At 36.7% G+C, this 22,556-nt stretch overlaps 1 protein-coding gene and 1 non-coding gene across 2 annotated transcripts in view; one reads left to right on the forward strand and one right to left on the reverse strand.

The window, feature by feature from the left end:
• Positions 1-1,554: 1,554 nt before the first annotated feature.
• LOC145766237 (protein MTSS 2-like) overlaps positions 1,555-22,556 on the forward strand; it is a 33,738-nt gene continuing 12,736 nt past the window's right edge. The window contains exons 1-3 of the mRNA XM_082577906.1: positions 1,555-1,724; positions 4,122-4,183; positions 4,385-4,458. Coding sequence (XP_082434032.1) covers positions 1,659-1,724; positions 4,122-4,183; positions 4,385-4,458 — 202 coding nt within the window. The 5' untranslated portion in view covers positions 1,555-1,658. The remainder of the gene's footprint in view (positions 1,725-4,121; positions 4,184-4,384; positions 4,459-22,556) is intronic.
• On the reverse strand, positions 9,303-9,414 carry LOC145767662 (U6 spliceosomal RNA). The gene has a single exon (XR_014288831.1). It is a non-coding gene; the product is annotated as a U6 spliceosomal RNA (small nuclear RNA).

Raw genomic sequence — 22,556 nt, forward strand, 5'->3', positions numbered from 1 at the left:
TCCCGTTCGTTAACGTGCTGGTAGGTTTATATCGATTTTTGTAGTTAGTATCTTTTTCGTCCCTGACGCGTTAATGACGAAAAATAAAATGATTGATTGAATTATCCCATCCACTTGGTGCCGCTAAATGGAGAACAGTCTTGAAATACGTTGCTCAAGCGCACAGCCAGAGGGTCGAACTAGCGCCGCGCAAGATCTTCAGATGGGTGCGTAACCACTGAGCCAACTATATTTGTAATAGAGGGTTATTTTTGGCGGTGCAAAACAAATGCTACTCAAATATATAATAAATGTGACCGAAAAAAATTTGCAACAAAACATGCTCCACCTCAAAGCATGTCACCATTTTTGTTTGCACTTACTGATTTAATCTTTTTCTAGATTTGATTTGGACCCATGCTTGTTCGTATCGCGTGTATTCCCGAAAACTAGTAAAGTGATTTTTTGGATGAAACAAATTGTGTTAACCAGTAGCGTAGCCAGGAATTTTGAAAGGGGGGGTTTTGACGACCAAGTGGAGGGGAGTCTGGGGGCCTCCTCCAGAAAATTTTGAAAAATTACTTTGAATTTGGTGCATTCTGACAGCATTTTCAACAAAAATGTGGGTATGAATATTCTTGTAAAATAGTGCTGTCCCGTGGCATAGCAAAAAGATAAGATCATGTTTTCCTCGGCATTTTTCGGAAATAAAGCTAAGTCTCTATGTTTTCTTGTTGCTTAATTCCTGGCTGAGATGTTTGGTATTGGCAAAACTCGCTCTTTTAATGCAATTTTGTTAATAAGGCAATTTTTTTTTGATTGAAAGCATCATTCTCAATATCGTGACGTCACACGCGTGCCAAAGGTGGGTTGTAACCCCCAACCCCCCCCCCCCCCCCCCTTGGCTACGCCACTGGTGTTAACTGTATTTAGCCACTTGTTTTCCCTGCTACAGCTAAAGTGTTTGATTGACAGAAATTTAAAACATTGCATATATATAATTTAAAACATTTAATATATATTCTGCCAAAAGCAGACACATGTCCTCTCGTAAACATCCACTAAGTGGGGCAAAAGATCTATCTTTTTTCAAAACCTTTTTTGTGAGCAGATTTTCTGTATGTTTGAAATAGCAAAGTTGTGCAGCTCACTGCACCAAAGAAAAAAGCGTTTCGCAGAGACAGCTGAGCTTTTTGATAGATTTCGAGATTTGTCTACGTCGTCGCTGCAGGTGGGGAATGCCGCAAAGTTTTTCTTTTTCACTAAGAAATCGTGGGTTGATAAGATAATTTATGTGCAATTTAGGACTGAATGTCTTTTGTAGAAAAAGCTTAATTTTTATAGCTGGTTTGGTGCTCAGCTCTGAACGGTTTTTCTTGGGACATTGACATTACTTCATTCGTACGTTCAAACTTTTAACTTACGACAGGCTAAAGAGGGACAGTGTTAAAGTTTATTGTTTCAGGTCCTGTGCTTTTCTATCTCAGAACATAGAGTGCTTATTGCTAAGTTCATCAAATATTTTAACAAAGAAAATCACAACCAATATTTTTATTGAACTACATCACAGGTGAATATTTTTTTTAGAAACTGATGTATTAAGCAAACCATATTGATAGAGAAGTATTTCATTAAGGAGTGTACTCAAGGTTTTGGATTATTTATCTTACTAAAGCAACATGGATATGGAAAGGGAGTGTACACAATTGGGAACATTGTTTCATAGCATTGTCACTGATTTGAAGGTGTGTACTTGTTACTTGTTAGTTAGCCAGTTCATACCTTAATCTTTAGATAAGCTTTTAAAGTAAAACATGTGTGCATACTTCATCAAATTCAGAACCATTTTCTAATGTTGATAGATGGCAGAAGTCAGTGGCGTAGCCAAGGGGGGGGGTTTGGGGGTTACAACCCCCCCCTTTGGCACGCGTGTGTGCGTCTCGATATTGAGAATGATGCTTTCAGTCAAAAAAAATTGCCTAATTTCAAACAAAACTGCATTAAAAGAGCGAGTTTTGCCAATACCAAACATTCAAACATCTCAGCCAGGAATTAGCAACAAGAAAACATAGAGACTTAGCTTTATTTTCGAAAAATGCCGAAGAAAACATGATCTTATCTTTTTGCCATGCCACCGGACAGCACCATTTTACAGGAATATTTATACCCACATTTTTGTTGAAAATGCTGTCAGAATGCACCAAATTCAAAGTAATTTTTCAAAATTTTCTGGAGGAGGCCCACCAGACCCCCCGCCGCTGGTTCGTCAAAACCCCCTCTTTCAAAATTCCTGGCTACGCTACTGGCAGAAGTTACTGTGTTTAACTTTGCAGAGCCTGCATGTTCGACTCCAGCCAGCCGCACTTGCTGTTGTTTCTCTGGGCAAGAAACTTTACGATAATTGTCTCTACCCAGTGATCGATTTCGAGTAATGGGTAGTACCAAATTTAAGTCATAAATAGAGTAGACAACCGGAAACAGACATTGCTGTCGGCTGCAGTGTGGGTCAGGTGTACGTCGGAAGGCGTACACCGATGCACAGCGCTCAAGTCCGCTTTCCCGCAATGCAGGATAAAGATATGAAAACAAACAAAACAAAAACAATAATCAATTGATTTTAAGTCTTCATTCAAAACAAGTTAATTTGTCTTTGCCATGTTGCGTCTAAATGAAGGGTCTCACACATGCTGGTCACATGCAGTATTCATTTGGTCCTCAGAGCTATTTGAGTTTGAGACCCCTGCTTTAAATGCAGTAACAGAATTCGGTCCTCCCAAGATTTAATAATTTTATGCAATATTAGCAACAACAATATTGTTAGCATGCAAATTGCAATCAAGGGAGTATCCAGCAAGTAGCCTTAAGAGGTGATTTCAACAAAACACGGTGATGGGTAGGTTTGCATTAATCCATCTTGCAAATGAGTTGCTTTTATGTGCTTTAAGTGGGGTGATCCCCCTTGGATCTACCACTGATTGCAATGAGTAGCTTTAAAATCAGCATAGCAATTGAAAATTGCAAAGTTATCCTAAAAAGTTTTTTGCTTAATCAGCCAAATTGCAGAAGATAGTTGCAAAAAGAAATTTTAAATACATATATATGTGTTTTACAATTTTTGTTTTGAACATATGCTGTGCATATGTAATTACAGGTTCACAATTTTTGTGAACCTGTAATTTTGAAAGATTGTTGCAGTGCATATTTGGTTTCAAATCTTAGCTTGGGTGTATGTCATAGTATAATACAAAAAACTTTGGAAGCTCTCAATTTATGAAAACATTAACAATTTAGATTTATTACGCTATGAAAATGTATAGACTATTGAGCAATGTGTATCTGTTACAAACAAAAAAAAAGCAATGTCAAAACTTATTAGTTTCAATATGCCTTTAGTAAGCATTGCAATCTTAAATATCTTCGATATGTTTTTGACACTAAAGCTAGATAAAAACATGTAGTCTTCACTTATAACTAGGTTGACTGTATTTCATCAACATATGGCTGAAAGCCTTTGAAGTAACTGACAGGAAACCCGATCTTCTCTATAATATCCTGTTTGTCTGTAGTTGATGAATATGTGTAAATACTACACTTACTGATGGTTTAAATTCTGTTGATTATCAGGTCACTTATTTCAGAAAGCATTTTGACCTGTAAATCAGTTATGTGATATTGATCAACGTTTGCGGACATTGAATCGATGTGAAAGGAATTTGTTGTCTGATTTAGAAGCATTAACACAACTCAATTTGTTATGATTTAAATATGTATGCAATTCAAAATTTGAAGGTTTAATGTTGTGTTAATATCCAATAGTGTGTTTCTTTCTGTTTTTCTTTCCAAGTAGCCTACCATATAATATAGGTTATTATGCTGTTAACAAAAGGTTTTTGGTAACAGGCATGTATCTTATTTCAAAAATTTACATCCATCTACAGTACTTTTGAGTTCAATGTTTTTTCATATCAATAATCGTAACTGTCATTGCTTAAGCTATAATATTTTCACATGTGCTACCGATGTGCCACACTTAGCATTGCAATATGGAAATTTGTAACAAGTAACATCAGCACCTACTTCATCACTTATCATATATTGAGGCTTTTTTCTTGCTTTAAAACTTTTGTTTGATTAATTTTCAGTCCAGTGCACCAGCATGGGATGACTTTGTCAACAAAGGAACTAAACTACACAATTTGCTCAAGTAAGAATGATAATGATAATGACAATCAATGATAATTTATTTTACACCAGTTAGGTGTAAATGCTAAGATGCAAGAATAATAGGCTAATAGCAAATGATATTTTCTTGAAAATCTAGATTTTTGTCATGAAAAAACTTCGTTTTGATGCAACCATGATTGTAAAATGTATCATCAATGAAGTTCTATTTACATCTTTGAAGGTCAACGAGCATTGCTGCATCTGCTTTCATTGAGTCAATTCAGAAAATCGCTGATATGGCAACTAACACCAAAGGTAATTTGAGTATTTCATGTGGTTTATCTTTCCAAATACTGTATATTATATATATAGAAATCTTACAAAACATTTGCAGAAGAGACCGAAAACCTAAATGCAATGAAACTATTGCTAATCTATATTTTATTCTTCTGATTCCATAGTTTGAATTACATCGGTAGAAAGAGTTCACTGCAACAGCTCATCGTGATACCTTTTTACATTGATTTAACGTCTGCGGACGTTGAATCAATGTAAAAAATTGATTGATTTGCTGTCTTTGGCGCTTGTAGTTACCGCTCAATAGATTTCATTAAACATAATGAGCTTTGCGTCACTTGCCCTATTCTCCTCTGGAGTAGAGTACACTTCTTTTGCTTCCCTTCATTGTCAAGTAGACCAGAGTACCGCTACTCATGCGTGTTTGTCAGGTTTTTGACCATATTATACAACAGTTTTCTCCCAGCCAGAAGATCAAACCTCTTAAGGTTTATTTAACATCTGCAGACGTTGAATCAGTATAAAAAAAATGATTTGTTGGCAGCACTGATGAAAGTGCTTATGAGGTCACAAGTGTTTTCAGAAGCTGTGTAGGATCAAGTGTGCTGTACGGATTAGTTTGATTAATGTCACAACGTGAAAAATGCTGCCCTCTGTAGTCTGTGTGTCTTTGGCTTTCAGCTCAACACTTCTCCTTTGCATCTTTTTACTTGTACGATTGCTGTGAAGTTGTTTTAACTCGAAAAAATTCCTATTTGATTTTTTACGTTATACATTCATCGAAAAGGCGTCTTTACCGACCAGAAGTAGCATGGTTTTGTGTAAGTGAAAGATGTGTGCATACTTATCGCATGTGAAGTACTAAGTTCCGATTTCGCCATGACCACACAGGCTGTTATGTGTTGCTACGTGCTCTTACGACTGTGCTGCTTTTGAAGTGCATGGTGTTATCGCTGCACTTGTTATTTTATTTTACTAATACGCGTGAATCGCCATTTTTGCTCTACTATCAATCTCTTGCGTTTTTTTTTATATTTTTTTATTTGGAATTATAAATTTTTGCGATAACGTTATTTCGAGGACACTTGCCACCATTTCTGCAAATCGATTCCGTTTCCTCAGCTTAGTTTTCAACCAAAATGGACTGTTTCTTGAATAAAAACATGACCCAAACTTCAACCTGTCAATTACTTGAAACCAGCTCGTAGTGAATTCAAAAGGAATGTGATTGTTGTCAAGAAATCAGCCGAATAAATCCCGTAAACGATCCGATCCATCGTTAGACGTACAAACGGTTTCAGTGCTGATTTAAACCTTTAAAAGCTGCTTTGCTGCGGAAGAGTTACTTGACACCGCAACATTCTTGTATCACCAAATTGACACTTCATTCAATTTCGACTTCAACCTGTAAGTTTCTTGTCCCAGGCTTTTGTTTCGTTCTTTTGTTCAATTAACGTCTTACAATAGTAAGTGGTGACAACTTCTTATATGTGTCTTTTGTGTTTTCTAACGAACCAGTACAGATGTTTTATTGCATCGTTCTAAGCTTTGCTATTAAATTTAATCCTTTTCACGTGGATTGAACGTTTGCAAGCGTAGAATTTATGTTTTTTTAGTGAAAACACTCATTCGCTTTCAAACTGCGGTAGACTAATTTTCTACCAAAGAAGGACTCACTGTATGCTGTTTATTCGGAAAACTTTGCCAATTGCATCATAGTGTTGGTAATTGACAAATTCAATATAGCTTTGATTGATCGTGAAGCTTGCTGTATATTGTCAGTTTGAGGTTTTTAGGTGTCACCGTTTTTGTATTTCTGTGTTTCAAGCTCGTTCTTTGCCAAAAGTTCAACTTTTTCTTCCTGGGGAAATATCATTTGTGTCAGCATCTTCTGTCGATTCAATGTAGAAATTAAACTTTGTTTTCTTGCGGCTTCATCGTTCGTTTGCGCGACCGCATTCTGAATAATTAAAATATTATATCGTGTGTTGTCAAAACTTCACTTCTGTCACGGTTTATTGTTATGCTTTCAAATCAACTTCGCAAGGAGACCATGTGATTATACCAATTCTTTTAGTGCCTTTCCAGCGTTTTTTAGTGCCTTTCCAGTGCCAATGTAAAAAACGATTGATTTGCTGTCTGGGTTTTTTTCTCAAAACTTTGGCTGTCTTCGTAACTTTAAAATAGTTCAATTTTTACAAATGCATTTGTCTCGTTTTTAGAGGTACCGGTAGTTCTTATTAGCCGTTTTTACAGAGCATTCTAAATTGAACTTTTTCTTTTTTTCCAAACAATTAGGGTTCTTATCCGTTACAGTTCAACTGCAAGACTAAAGAATGAAAAGCATTAAAATTAAAACAAGTGGGGCAACAGGGTAAAAATTTAAATGCATTAGATTGTTTTCAAGGCGATTGCGACGATTGCGATTAAGACTTAGTGGTTGTTATTGGCCCTTTTTAAAGATGTTTCTATATTTGGGAGTGTCTGTTTATTGGACGTGGTTGCCAGGTTTTCACTATCTCACGTTACCGCAATAGTCAACATTGTTCTCTGAAGCCTGAAGGTGATAATGGGTCGTTAATATTAGATCTCTTTTGTGGATATGTACGACGTGACGATGATGACAAAATCTTTTACATCCGTAAAATGCGATAACTTCCTTTTTGTACATAAATACAACGTTGCCAGACATTATTCCGGTTGATACACCACTTTACACCTATCTAGGCTGGCTATCATCCCAATGAATTGCCCAACTGTGTTACCACACATTGTTTGTCAGTGGATGTGTTACTGTATATATATTTCTTGTTGATTTATCGTTACAACTAGTTTTTAGTTCATTTTGTTCATTCTTCAAAAAATTAAACCGGTAGTAGGGAGCTAATTATTATCACGACCTATCGTCGCCATACTCAAAAGAAAACACTTTTGAAAAACTTATTGAAATCGTCTTAAAATCGAGTTCAGATCTACCAGTGACCCTGATGAAAACAGCAACCTTTGTTTCACCAACCTGGCCTTTTGCAGATGAGGAAGACTTTTTTCCCTGCTTAATTTGTAATAGTAAAGCCAAGATTTAGTGAATTTAATGTTAATGTAAAAATGAACCTATTTGTTAGCTGATGGTAAAGTTTGTACGACGCTCCAGACAGCAAACCGATCATTTTTTGCATCGATTCAACGTCAGCAGATTAATGTAGAAGTACGAAGCTGCTTTGCTGTCTGGAGCGGGGCCACTCATTGACTCAGCAGCTTCGTTTCCTCGGATTTGTTTTGTAAACAGCTGTCATGACATGGCCTGTAATGTATAGCAGAAACGCATGGCTTTGAACAATGTGCGTTTGGAATTTTGCATTTAAGTTATGGCTTTGATTCAAGCGCGAAAAGTTCTTGTCGATATGCAAGTTCACATTTACACTCATTTTTACTATCCACGTTAACTGATAGGCTATTAATACACTAATACAGTGATTCTTTTGCATCTGGCCTTTTATAGGATTGCCGCTCATGACATAAAGAATTTTTTTGCCTTTTGGAAGTTTCTAAATAAATTGTTGTCTGTTGTCGTTTGAAGTTATAAATACCTTTTGTCCTTTACCCTTGCTTGTATATATATGACCTGGGGGAATTCCTGGTTTCTGTGGTGGCTTAGCGGACAGAGTGCTGCAGAGTCGCAAAAAGTGAGTTTGATACCCTGTCTGGTCGCGTCAAAGACCTTGTGAAAAGAGCATTACCAGTTACCACTGATGCCATTCCTGCTTAATAGTATTGTTAACAGTATTGTTGAGGAATGGGTTTAGGATAAAAGCACAAGCTGTGCCTCCGTACGGCGCGCTGAAAACGTGTGCCTTATGATAGCGAAGTGCAACTTGTGCCCGCGATTGATGCACAACGTTACAGGAAAAACACACAGCATTGCTGTTATCACAAGGCCACAGTGAGTGATTGTTACGTTTGTCCAGGTAAAGTTGTATTTTGTATCATACTTTTATGTGACGACTTTACATCGCCACTTTAAAACATGATACCCCTCGAAAGGTTTCAATTACACGGTTATTTTTGGAGACACTAGAAGTTGCGCAATTTTCTTTCATTCTATTTTTCCTTTTTAATCAATTTAGCGTCTGGTTGTCTGATTAGATTGTCAGTGGTTCAAGCGTTTGTTCTTTCATTAAGGTTTGATCTTGAAATGTGGTGTCATAATTTGAAATTGCCATAAACCTTTTAATTGAATGTGACACGTCAGCCATTGGGAAATTCTGTGGCATTGTGTACGCGTCATGCATGATCAAGTTTATTTTAAATCAATTTTCTACTTAAGTCTACATCAGGGGTCACCAAATCGCGGGCCGCATGCGGCCCGCCACGCTGTATCGCTGCGGCCCGCGGAAGGTATCAGCGTACAAGTATAACCAAAAATACTTTTCTTGAGAAGTTAAAGAGCACGAAAGCAAAAAATACTTTCCGGGAAGCATATTTTCGCATTGCATACCATTCCACCGACCGACCAATCAGATTACAGTTCTAGGTGGGGGTTGCTTAAAGTTATTCCAATGCGATGTCCAGCCACACTGTCCCAGTGGTTAATTAAAACGTCTGTTTTCGAATTTCGAAATTGTCTGTGAGCATAGGGTTGCTTATTTTAAGTTTGCAAATGTCATGTAAACACTAGTGCGAGTTTCACCGTTATTGTGTTTCACGAGCAGTGTTCCCTTTATGCAAGTTTTTGTTGGCAAAATGGGTCGGCGTGCCAACTCAATTTATAATAAATTGGCAAAATATTACATATAAATTTAGAGACTTATTCTGATTGTATTATGAAAATATTTAGCTTAGTACTGCAAAACGTTTTTTTTTTAAGAAATATGGAACGCTTCACGATTTTGCGTGTCATCCTTGCGCAGGAGCCATGCTAATATTCTCTGTATCGTTCCAATTGTAGCCTAGTATATGTACTGCCGAAGCAAGTACTGCAAAACGTTGTTAATCAACAAATTCTTGCCACGTTGATGTTAATGTTCACGTTGATGTTCATAAATTACGATAGAATTACGATTTTTTGATGATTTCCACAAGCGTTTGTTTCATGATACCTGGTTTCTTTTTCCCTGTTATTTGAGCCTATTTTTCGCTGATGTGTTTGCAGGTCACTATTGTTACCTGTATTGCGATGTGTCAAACATTTCCTTGTTTACTGAAACTGTTAATTGCAATGTATCTTTTGCGAAGCGAAGTAACAACACCACTCTTGCTTGGCGATGAATATTCTGATGAAACCGCTCGCCTCGCTATAAGTGCCCAAAACAAGTGGCCTCGTTTATTAGGCATTGGTAAAAAAGTTAAAAGTGTTGTAAAAGGAGCTTGGCCTGGCAGTAGCGTTGTTCGATTAATTTTGTTGCTGTGGTATTCTAACATAAATATGAACAACATGAAACGCTGGATACTGGGTACGAAATGCGTTCTCTTCTAGCATAAGAGTCAACATACTTAACATTTTATTAGTGCGGCCCGCCACAGTTCTCCTTAGTGCCAAAGTGGCCCGCATGCAAAAAAGGTTGGTGACCCTTGGTCTACATTAATGCAAAAGATGCCGACGTTGTAGAAATGCAAATGTTTTCATTCTTCTGTACTGGATTATTGATTTTCTTTTCTCAGAACTAACCAATTTCCCTAGACAAAATTTTTGTTCAGTTCCCTTTTAAATCTTTATAACGAATTGCTATTGAACTTTTTCACTGGAAATGATACGAATGAATAAAACAAATTTTTTCACAAAACAAAATCGAGACAGTGAAATTTGTGTCGAGACGAAATAGTTTGAAATATTTTAAAAATAATTTTGTACTGAGAAGTTAGTCTGAAAAAACAAATAGAAACCCGTATTGTTTTGCATTCGTTAAAAAACAAAATTGCCTTTATTTCTCTAAAATAACACAAGACAATTCTTTTTGTTTAAACGAACCGCATTTTTCAAAATATTTTTGTTTCTCACACCCCTGATAATTATAGTGAGGAAATATCTCCAAAATTCATCACAATTCCAAGGTAATAGGTAAGGGAGCTGTCACTCATTTTTTGTTTGTTTGACGCACAACTTTGGATTCACTACGCCAAACGCTGTTTTTTGAGTCAGCGAACACAGTGGTCGATTATGTCTTTTAATTCGACATAACTTGTGTGGGCACTAGTGGTAATAGAGATTGTTTTTGGTCGCTCGCTTCTATGAATGATTACCCTTGCGCCTGATGTATTTGTTGCCTGCTTTTTCACAATTCTTTTGACTGACTCTGTTGGCTGTACACTTGTACAGCCATTTAAAATGTAATCTTGGAAGAAGTTTACAGCCTCAAAAAAGAAAAAAAAGAAATTTATAAAGTATGTTTCAATTGATTAATTCACTTCGTGGTTAAATGAATACTTCACGATTTATTCATCGAATCTTTACATTAAATTCAAACACTGTTTTGTTAAAACTTGATTGAAGTTCTTTACAGCTTTTTGGCAATAATTTGTTGTCTCTTTGTCACTTGTAGCCTTACAATGTCCCCGAACTATGTTGCACTGATAGTTCAATGTACGATAAAGAAATTTCGTTCACTTTCTGAAAACGAATTTGCAAAATGCGATTCTTGTGATTGACAAGCACTTCTCATGCCATGATGTTTTTTACGATAGTGTCATATTGCATACGTGGAAAACTTATTACAGGAAATAATGAGCACTTTTAGTTACAAAGCTAAATTGAATACTTTCTCTACAGCCAACATTTCATCTCTACAAATGTCATAGACACATTATTACTGTAGACAATATCTTAAAGAAAGGCTTGCTAGTGTGACGCATACCAAGTAATCCACACCCAAATATATTGATATTAAATTCTTTATATTAGAATGTAAGGTTGCTTATTTGGTTAAATATTAGTTCTTTGGTGCTTTTACACGTGTCATTACAACGCAAAACTATCCTGACTTTACATTATATATTTTACCTGGAAAAATCAAAATTGACTTTATGGCACACATTTTGAAGTCGTTAACGTTATGGTGATGTCATTCCACTGAAGCTGTAAAAACTACAAAACAAAAGACCGTTGTTTCGAGTGTAGTAAAACCGAACCTCTGAGTACAGAAGAACCCGTGAATCAAAGTTTAGAAGTGTTTTCAGGGACACTGGGTGCCTATTGTTAATATCCTGTAACAACACCATCATGATGAAGCCAGCCACGGGAGTTTTTGAAGCACGTATTGTCTTTGCTTGTATTTCTTCATACACTATCTGATACTTGCCTTCTTCCGTTGAAGCTCAAATTGACTTTACCTTGATTCAATTCAACCACCTCGTCCAGTGCCATTGTTACGTGACTAGTCCAAAAAATAGTTTGTTCGCTAAAAATGTATTTGCTTTTGAAGAAGAAAATATTCTCTGAGTCTGAGCTATGATGTTATTACATTATTAAAGCTGAGAAAATACACCTGATCCTTATTGAATAAGTACGCACCCCATAGCTATATTTCAAATACAATAAGTTTAATTCAAATTCCCTTCAAATTCAAAAACTGCACATTCTGTCAGGCACTACCAATTGGTAAAGAAAATCTGAAAGAACAGAAAAAGCAACCTTTTCAATGGTGTGAACTGTGAAGGCTACATCTCTGGCAATATAGATCTTAGATCGGCTTAACGTGAAGTCAAATGCTGCCAGTCAACCTCTTCAAGTCCAGTGTAGTGGTATATTTGCAATACACAGCTACGTGGCTTTGTTGGGTTCTAACCGACGTCGTTTTGCGTCAGTCTTCGTTCTTATCACGGAGTCATATGGCAAAGGGTAAAAACTTTATTCTTTCCCAATTGCACATGCGCATCCGTCAAATTTCGCTGCCCCGATAGGTCATTTGGTTAGCGCGTGATTTCTGGAACGAAGAAGCTTTAAGATCACGCGGCGCTGGTTCGACTCTCGGGGTGTGCGCTTGAGCAACGCACGTTAAAGACTGTTCTCCATTCAGCGGTATCTAATAGATGGAATAATTCCCGGCAACAAGACTTCAACAATCGAAAACTTCACTCTGTCAATCTCGGTGACCGGGCCTGCGTCAGTGATTCAAATTTCAAAGCTTCTACTAGTATGCGAAACTGCCAGGATTAAGCTCTGCAAGAAACTTTCCCAGTCCGAGGATAAAGATTCAATCAATCAAATTTACTCTGGTTATAGCTTGTAAGCATCCAAACATCGGGTTGAAAGCGCTGGCTGACTGTTGACGCACTATTGGCTTGAAAAGTGGCGAAATAACTCTTCTCTTTGGCCTGAGAAGTGGATATCTCTAAGCTGCGCAAAACAGCAGAGCGTGCCTACATGAATTAAGATTGTATGCCGTCTAAAACCTGCCTCCAACAACAAATTTACACTTACGCAATTCTCAGCATCGTTATTCGTTAGCCCATGGTGTAATTCGCGTGTTTCCGCTTACGTTATCTTGAAATCATGCATTGCATAGGAATAATCTTTTAGTCAATAATAAAAGGAAAAGATAATCTGAAGTTGTTTACTATGTTCATGCCGTTAAATTTAGTTTCACAGCAAACCGCACTTTTGGCAGCATTGATTAGCCTTATTGAAACCTTAGTTCTGGCACTCTGCCTTAATTGATGAGCTCCACTATCACCAGACAGTTGCCGTGGTTGTTAATTACGACAAATTGATCGGCATTCTGCAGTGGCTTACTGTACACAACAGGGCTTCCCTTGAGAATCTGCTTCAACGCAAACTAGATTTTTGTGAGTTGCGTATATTAACGTAACTTAGGCTATTTTAAGTTGAGACTTGAGGTTTCCATATTGCTGATGTAGTCAGTTGCGCCTCTATACGGCTGCATTGACGCTGTTTGCTTTGTAAAGCGCTGAGGAGCAACGCATTCTGCGATGGATACAGCGCTATATAAAAACAAGCATCATTATATACAAGTACAGTACCAAGGTTTTCTAGTGACTGTACTTTTTCAATTTTTGTCCTATTTGTGATTGTTTTCACGACGATTTTCATTGCCTCACTACTTTACTTATTCAAAGAACGCAATCGCTAATCTTTGTGCATTTTTCGGCATAACCCGACGAGAAATCCTAGCACCTCCACTGCGTTCTCCGGAAGTTTTATAAATTTACATGATGATTGATGAAACCAATTAACACTGAGATGACTTTTTATAACCCCATATTCAGTGTTTACCTGCACTAGATTTCTTCTGCATATCAAGTGGTTGGAATGTCCTGTGTGTACAAGCACAGCAAAGCAAGTATGTTTTCAGTTGTAGTACCTACAAATAAGTAAAGTGTGTAAATTTTAATTGATTACAGACTTTTGATTGCTAAAATAAGTCGATTTTTCTGCTTTTTTTGGTGCGAAACACGAGCGATTTTTTTGTTTAATTACTGTTTGTAGATTTCAGAAATAAAATGACGCCATCGAATCCCAATTAAATAAAGTGCTTATTATGATCTCAGCCACAATTAGTACCTAACTCAAAATCGTGCTGATGCACGTGCCAAGACAATAGCAATTTATTGATCGTGTCAGGACCTAGCGACTGGGTCAGGTTTTCATGGAAATGTAAAATCACGATCTCCCAGCTTCCGCTAAAAATATAAACATCAGTCCGTATAGGTTACATTTGTAACGATATTATTTTTTTATGAAATTTCATCTTCTCGCATTGTCTGCGCGTAAAACAATAACCTTGATTGGATCATTCTGTTTATCTTACATAAAAAAACAATGCTTGTAACAACTGTTCAGAACTGTTGTTACGTTTTGACACGATGCATCAACAAGTAGTCTTTCATCAGCAATTGTTTTGCGACAATTAAACTAAGCCTATACAACAGTAGACGAGCTTGGTTTTCAACATGCACGATCATATTCTATGCTTAGGTTTCTGGATACTTGCTTTCAAATGAACACAAGAACTATTACAGCATGAATACAGTTGTGCGTAGTGTTTTCTATTTGCGCACGAGCTATTTTCCAAAGTCACATCCAATGCTAAACAGCCTCTGGAGTACGAACACTCAAAATTGCGTTGGAAGTCAGCTACCTTTTAGTATTTGCTCGACAACGCTGCCAAAAACATTATTGCAGTTTTAGTCGACAAAAAGTGCAACTAATCATAAACCTTGTCACTCCACGTTTTTTTGCTTAGATTTTAAGTTCTACGTTTGAATGGTTATTCAGTTAAGTTTTGGCCGAAGTGTCACTATACAATTTAATTCAGATTCTCCGAAGTCTCGTTCGTCGATCTAATGCCCCTTGCCAAAACTTAAAAGTAGTGTAAAAATATCACACGACTAATGAAGACAGCAACAGCATTGGTCGATCTTTGAGGTTTTATTTCTGGCAATGTGACAAGCTCTTATTTTCATTGAAATTTTGAACCAAAATTGAAACTTGCTTCAAATGATCGTCGTTTGATATTGTGCTAACTCCAGCAGACAACTGCGGGACTCCTGGCTACCAAAAATTGCTATTTTTACATATAGTAAATAGGCAACTTTTGCTAATTGAATATATTGCGCAACTGGTTCTCACTGTAGACCAGGGGTGGGGAACCTGCGGCCCGCGTGACTGTTCCATGTGGCCCGCATCAAAATTTCTTTACCCAAAATATATTGAAACAACAGCTCAAAAAAGAGTAGGCTCTGCATTCTCAGTGTATTGCGAATGGCCTTCTATGACTAGTTTATCCATCATAGAAGGCTATTTGTAACAACAATGTGACCAGTTATTGTTTAATCGGTCAGTTATGCCATTCGTGAAAAGAGTTTTGCAGAGTAGCCTATTTCTCAAATTAGCAAAATTTTACGTTGTATAATGGCTTCTGAAAAAAAGAAAGATTAGTGATAAAGGCAGAATGTTCCAGAAAGATTGGACAAAATTTCGAAATTTTTAGTGGCCCGCCTGTGTTATTTTTCATTTTATGTGGCCCGCAATACTAAAAAGGTTCCCCACCCCTGCTGTAGACGGAGAGAAAGCATAGTACCTGACCTAACAGAGATAATTAGGTAGTGCCGATTTTCTAACATTTGCACAGTAACTTTATCTTCAAACTTTTAAAAGCCTAAGATTACACTGTAAAATATCATTTTAATGTTACTCAAGTAAATAAAGGAAATTGTATTTTATTTTTGAGCGACTGGTTTTGACCAGATTTGCCCACTTATGGTTAACGCTCCTGTTGAAGCCTTTGTTGAATACGGTGGCATCATGGCTAAATATCAGCAATAGAGTTTATACCAGAACGTCAGTTCTCTCAGACTGCAGTCGACGTAAAAATAAGATTCATACAACTAACGCTGTTACGAAAAACGTTTTTCTCTGAAATGCAATTTCTGTTTATTGCATTACGACGATGTGCAGTGCCAGAGTACGTGAGCTATGGACTGTTTCACACTCAGGGTACGACATCACGATTAATTAACAGGTTTAAAATATTAAGCACGTGACGTGATGTTATCTATTGCTGATCTTTTACGCTCGCAGTTGTGTTACCAGTAAGTACCTTGTAATGATGTCGTTTCAATTGTTACCACTTGAACAAAGAGATTATATATCTTTTTTTCGTATGTTTGGCATATGAAAAACGTCTGCGGACAAATAGATAGATGTTCATTGGTAGGTGCGAAGAAAGATGTACGATAAATCAAAACACAATGTTCAGAAAACTGATGAAAAGATCACAATTTAAAAATAAGCGAATAATAATAACATCACAGCAACGGGAGGCTGCGAAGTGACCATTCAAGGTCTTCATACAAGTCAAGCAGCCACCCTCAAACTCATCAATGATAATTATAATTGGCTAATTGAGACAAATAAATAAAATAATAGTGAAGCTGTCCAAGAAGATAAGAAATTAAAATCTTAGGTAAACTCTCGAATTTCTGTAATAATTAGTTAATTTCAATTGATAACTAGAGTTGGATCTTGTGGATTATCACACTTTTCATTCATTTTACTGTAGAGTTTTTTGCGAAAGAGAGAGGTTTTTCCTTTTCCTTGGTAAAGGTATCGATCGTCAACAATGCGATTCCTATTGGTGAACCTTAGTTAAAGGTGAACCTTAAAAAAAAAAAAAAAAAAATTAAAAAAAAAAAAAAAAAAAAAAGATTCCTATTGGTGGCACTTAATTGCAATCTGTGGCCAATATGGACTGTAGTGTCCTCGAAATATTGCTTTTCGTCAGCCTACTACTGAGCATCAATCAGTCAAAATGCACCTGTTTTTGGTTGTTTGGCTTGTGCAGAAAAACAGATTGCTGTGTGTCCTACAATGAAAAACAAAGGACTTGGAAATTGCAACACATACATGTTCAGTTGTTCACTTTCAACAATACAATGTCATCGTCTTTTGCAAAAACAAATTGAAATAGCTTGTTGCATTTTGACAGTTTGAAATGCGACCAACAACTTTTCCCAGGCAGCAACATCACGTCTGCAGACGTTGAATCAATGTAAAATTGACGGATTTTGCTGTCTGGGATGTTTGTGTGTTTTGGATTCGTGACCGCTCTCAAAATAACTAAACACCTTGGCCCGGATGCACAAGAATTGTAGTATGAAAATCGAAAACAATGTCATGTGTAGTCTACGTGTTTAAAATCGGGAGTAAGGAGTAGCGAGCCAATAGGTTTTCACACATTCTAAGTAATTTCAACTTGCTCAAGTGTTGTCTTGCAGACTCCTCGACATTTGCAAATTATTTTTTGTCTTCTTTTTCAAACGTTTACAAAAAACATTTGTTTAATAATTGTTTTCAATTTCGATAATAATTGTTTACAACGCGCGATGCAGTGTTCTGCAATGCATGAAAGCTCAACAAAGCTTTGGTACTTGTTGCAAGTGTGAGATGACGTAGAAGAGTTAGTTTCTTACAGTCATGCATTGTGTGAGCCTTTCACACAATTTCAAACCGAAAGTTCAGCTTGGGGTTGGAGTTATCCACCCATTCAGGAAAAGAAGCGCGTTAAAGATAGAATTCTCTTTTTTTAATGTAAACAACGAAACCGGGCTATTTTTACAAATTTTACCTGCAAGAGTGGCTGTGAAACGTACGTTTTAGTTGTTTTTTTTTTTGTTTGTTTTTTTTTTCAAAAAGAAGTCGGTATTTCGTTCGGCCCTTTACAATTTTAAAAGTATCAAGAGTGAGCTATTTACTCACTAAAATGGCAGCCTTGAAATTGTGCTTAATTTGATTGGTCATCCCCCACTTACAGCTATCCAATTCACAGTAACGTAGCTCTCTATAGGTTCTTGGTAAAATGCAGCTTTTTGTCGATAGACACGCGTTTCTCCCATGAGGCTAGGCACATCAGTATCGCACCACTAATTTATGCCACAGAGCTCTCGACCGTTCTTCGCCAGTCAATTGAGTTCTCACCATTCTGGCAAGAAGTCAATCAAACAACCCGTCCTTCTGCACATCATAGCTGTTCGTCGCAAAAACTGTTAAGACAATTTTAAATGTTTTGCAAACGTTTGTTGTTTTTTCTTGAAGAATTTTAGCATGTCGAAAGTTACAAGTGGTTGAGAGCCATTGGTTTGAAAAGTTTTTTGTTGTTCTTTTTAGTTAACATTGTTATCACTTTACATAGAAATATATTTTTTCTTTTCGGGCTGGTTGTAACTTATAAGCGTGGTAGCCTTGCCTTTAAGTTTATTGACTGGTAAAACTCTCCATACTGATGTTCCAACGTCTGACGACGTTACAACCATGCTAAAGAGACAAATTTTGTTGGCTAGGCTGTTGACCACTATGGTGATCCTCTGTGATCCTAATTGCATTGTTTGTCTTAAAGGAATTTCAACAATTTCTCATCAATAATTAATTTGTCAAAACTGTGAGACTTCTTGTTTGTGTGCATTGTTTGATGATGTACTTTCTGCTGCTGTATTCGTTTCCTTCTTGAGCGAAGGAGCGTTTGAGTCTACATTGCAAACGCAAATTTTCAAGCAATTTGTTGAAGGAATTTTGGAAATGATTGACACCAGCAAGAAACGTTTTGCAGGTGACAGTACCATATCATTCCGGTTTCAACCGGATAACGCCACTGTGTCTTAGTTAGGCAAATTAACCTGATCATACATTTACGCATCATAAAAACTGTTGCATTCACGTAAAACCGACGTTTACACGAGATAGAAAAACGGATGTTTTCAAACAAGTTCTTTGCATAATTTATTCATGTTTCTTTACTGCAAACGATTGTACTAACTCTGCTTACGTAGAAATGACCTTTAGCAGGGTTATTGTTGGTTGTTCTTCAGTCAGCAACTCCGTTTTTTGCATTGATTCAACATCTTCATCGGACAAAAAAGTTGATTCAGGTGAACGTAAACAACTTCCCACACAGCAAATCAACCATTTTTACATTGATTCAACGTCTGCAAAGGAGCAAATCAGACACGATTAGGGCCATCTGCAGACGTTGAATCAATGTAAAAAGCAGTTGATTTGCTGTATGGGCTGTGAACACTTTCAAACGAGGAGCTTTTGAAGTTAGTGAATTCCGTGAGATTGAAGTGCTTTCCGAAATTCTTAATTTATCCGAAAAAGCATCACGACGTTTGAAATGATTTTGATACGTGTCACACGATGCTCGAAAGGTGAAGATGTTTCCATAGTGCTGCTCTTATATAACTTTCCTCGCCATACTGCAAACGCAACAAAGACACCTGTTCAGTCCCGCTGCTACAACAATCTCAATCATTTAGTTGTTGAACTGGTGGTCGCAAAGCCACGTTTATTCATTGCAAGATTATTATCTTTAGACTATGAAAATCTTTTCGGAAATTCTATCAGTTTTTTACACTTTTGTAGGTTTAAACCTCTGACTCTCAACCAAACGCAACGTTTGGCTGCTTGTACTTACCGTATTATTGTAATGACCAAACCAATGACTTATTTCAGATGAGCTTGTGTTTTGATAACCGTTGTCATTTTGAGTTGATGGCTGATGTTTTGTTCCGAGTATGTTTAGAGACGGTTGCTGATTGAAAAAATTAACATTGTTTCATCGTTGAATAATGTACAATGAACAACTAAATTTCAGGATAGTAATAACATCTCGATCGTCTAACTTGCATTGATATTTTAACATTTATTTTGCTAACCCCTTTCAAGAAATGAATGAAAAGGTTGCGTGGAATAATTAATAATTTAAATCAATGAGTCCCTGGAGTTTGTGAGCAATAAAAAAGAAAAAAATGTCGAAACCCAGCCAGCAAAGCAACCGTTTTTTACGGTTGCTTTGCTGTCTGGAAGTAGCCTATTGTTATTTGCTGTTATCTAATAGTAGAGTTTTGAAAGAGAGTTTACTGTTCTGTACCATACGCATATGTTTATGTTTATTAATCTGTCCAATCAGCAAGCTCTGTATGTGATCAATTTTGCTTTTACTTGCATTGAGTGCACTATATTAGCAATTATATCTTCTTAATTATATCTTGTAACGATCATGCTGCTAAAAGCGAAATTCAATCTATTGTGTAATATATTTTCTGTGTTTAAAACTGAATAAAAAAAAGAAAATCTGTTTATGGAATATGTCAAATGGGACGGAGACAACTTAACATGAACCATGCAAACGACACAAATTGGGTGTTCCCACTTAACGACCTATTGCGATTTCTACTCCACAAATTTCGGACTATGGCTCGTCTGCTAAACATCATAAATAATCGCTTTTTCATTGAAGAAGAGACTAGACATGTGCATAGGGAAGGACAGAGCAGACAAGGTGGTCTATTTTTTACGAAGAAAACATTTTCCATGCTAGTACTCTTACAGGACATTAGTAATCTACATGTTCGTATGCAAATCCATTTGTTTGTACACTAATTTGGTGAAAAGTATTCAGGATAGACTGTAGTGAAATTGCAATTAGAAACACACGTGAACACTTTTTCAGCAATATCCCACAAACCTGAATCACACCTATTTCTCTTTCAAAAACCAATTGTGTAAAAAAAAAATTGTCATCTGTTTACCGAGATTTACTGCGTCTGGGTGAAACAAGTTCCAGTAGTTATGACTTCATCTACGGATTTCCGTCTTTATTATGATGATTACAAACGTAGTAGCAAGATAGAAAATATTATCGTTTATTGCGGTGCAAGACATGCGAGCGACTTTTATTAGTCATGTGAGTTGATTTGTAAACAGTTTGCTTGTGTGCGTACAACTACGTTTGATTAGTTTAATAGTTAGATTATGCTGATTGACATCGATCATATCTTTTTTCTTTCAAAACGAAAGTGGGTTATAGTAATTATCCTGCTTGAAGTTTAGTAACACGGATTTGGCCAAAAAGGCGTTAACATCTGTCAGCTGAGTTCACTTCCTCTGCTACCTTTGTGCTCTTTGGTTTTTGGCACATAATCACTTTTTCATCTTGTCAATGAAGTTATTTTGCGATGACACTCTTTGATGAATTTCAGGGACTACATCGTGAAAAAGGTTGATAGTGTCAAAAGTAAAATAGTCGTTTTCATGAATTGTGCTTGTTTTTAAACCGTATTTTGAAGGCTGTATACATTGAATAAGTATTAGTTATGCTGGGTTTAGACTAGAGTGCCTATCATGGCTAGCATATTAGCATGCAAAGGTTGAACCGTTTCATAAACAAACGGCGCTTTCTTGCATGTATTTTTGTTATGCTGTGTATGATTTCATGCGTTATTCTTAATGTACTGTGTATTTACTATTTATTTCTATAAAATCCTCCTCAACGATTTGTTTATTTATGCTTGGCTGACTGAAAACCAGCTTGAAAAGAAAATACTTTGGGAAAGAGGACAAGCCATTTTACAAAGATTATCCTGAATTGGCAGTTTGTCAAACTCTGCACTTTACAACGTTTTGGCAGCTTGGTTTATGTTTTGTATTAAAAGGACCGGAAGAGTGATTGTATTCGGTTAAGCAAGCGCCTGTCCAAGTGGTGATCAGTTCATGGTGCCCAGTTCGGTCTTGTAGATTCTTGTAGTGGAATATGACTCCAACACACAAAAATACTGCCCACGGCCAAGACACTATTCCAGTACAATTTTTTTTTAATTGAGACTGTTGATGTTGTGTTAGAAATTAACCATTGGTTTGGATGTCTTGCAGGTCGCGTGTGCTGTTTTATTGCACTGACAAGTCTGAAAGGTTGCACAAAGGACGGTTTAATTCTTGCAACACGCTTTCTCACCCATGTGTGAAATAAGAACTCCGCTTCGATTCTTCAGCGAGTTTCTTTAATTGGAAGAACAAACTTTTCCTTTTAAAAGAACGTCAGACTTCTCATTTCAACAACTTATGATGTAATTTCAAAAATCGAAATTGCATTTCATTAAACTGCAGTGAAAAAGCACTGCCTTTGAAAATTTACTAAAAGCCTTGTTTAGTTGGAGGCACACAACTAACACACATGTTCTAATTATGAGATTTTATTTGTTTTTGCCACGTGGTATTCTCCCGTGTCAAATGTCTCCCTGATCTTTTAAGCTGGCTGCATGACCTTAGGTGTGCTACAAGTTAAAATTATCCACTTTTAAAGTCGGTGCAACATTCTGTGAACAAAAAAATACGTTTTTTGAACGTTTAATAATGTTTAGTCAAGAAATCTTCGCGATTGAATTACATCGCGATGGTCGTGCCGCTAAATGGCCAAATCTTCTTTCATCGATTTCGTAATGCAGTGTTTTTTATTTGGATGTCAGCGCAGTTAGAGTCCCTTCTTGGAAATGTTGCCTTTCGATTTCGCACAATGAAATACTAAAAGCTTCTATTTTCGACTAAGATTATTGTACTTGCAATGCAAATGCATTATGTCTTCTTGGGAAATTCAGCTGACCTAAAACACAAAAAAATGCCCGGTAATTGGTTTTGCATCTTGCGTTATCCAAGCCACTTTATCGCTGTGAAACTATATCGTGGTACTGATGAAAAACCATGATTGTTTAATTTGTTGCCTTACAGAAAATGCCGTTTGGAAACAAGATTAAAATTATGTATCACCTTACAAACAACCTCATATTGAACAAACATCTGTTTTATGAATCCTTGTTACTTCCTAACGTAAGAT

This window comes from Aplidium turbinatum, chromosome 3, assembly GCF_918807975.1.
Source record: "Aplidium turbinatum chromosome 3, kaAplTurb1.1, whole genome shotgun sequence".
NCBI classification, from domain to species: domain Eukaryota; kingdom Metazoa; phylum Chordata; class Ascidiacea; order Aplousobranchia; family Polyclinidae; genus Aplidium; species Aplidium turbinatum.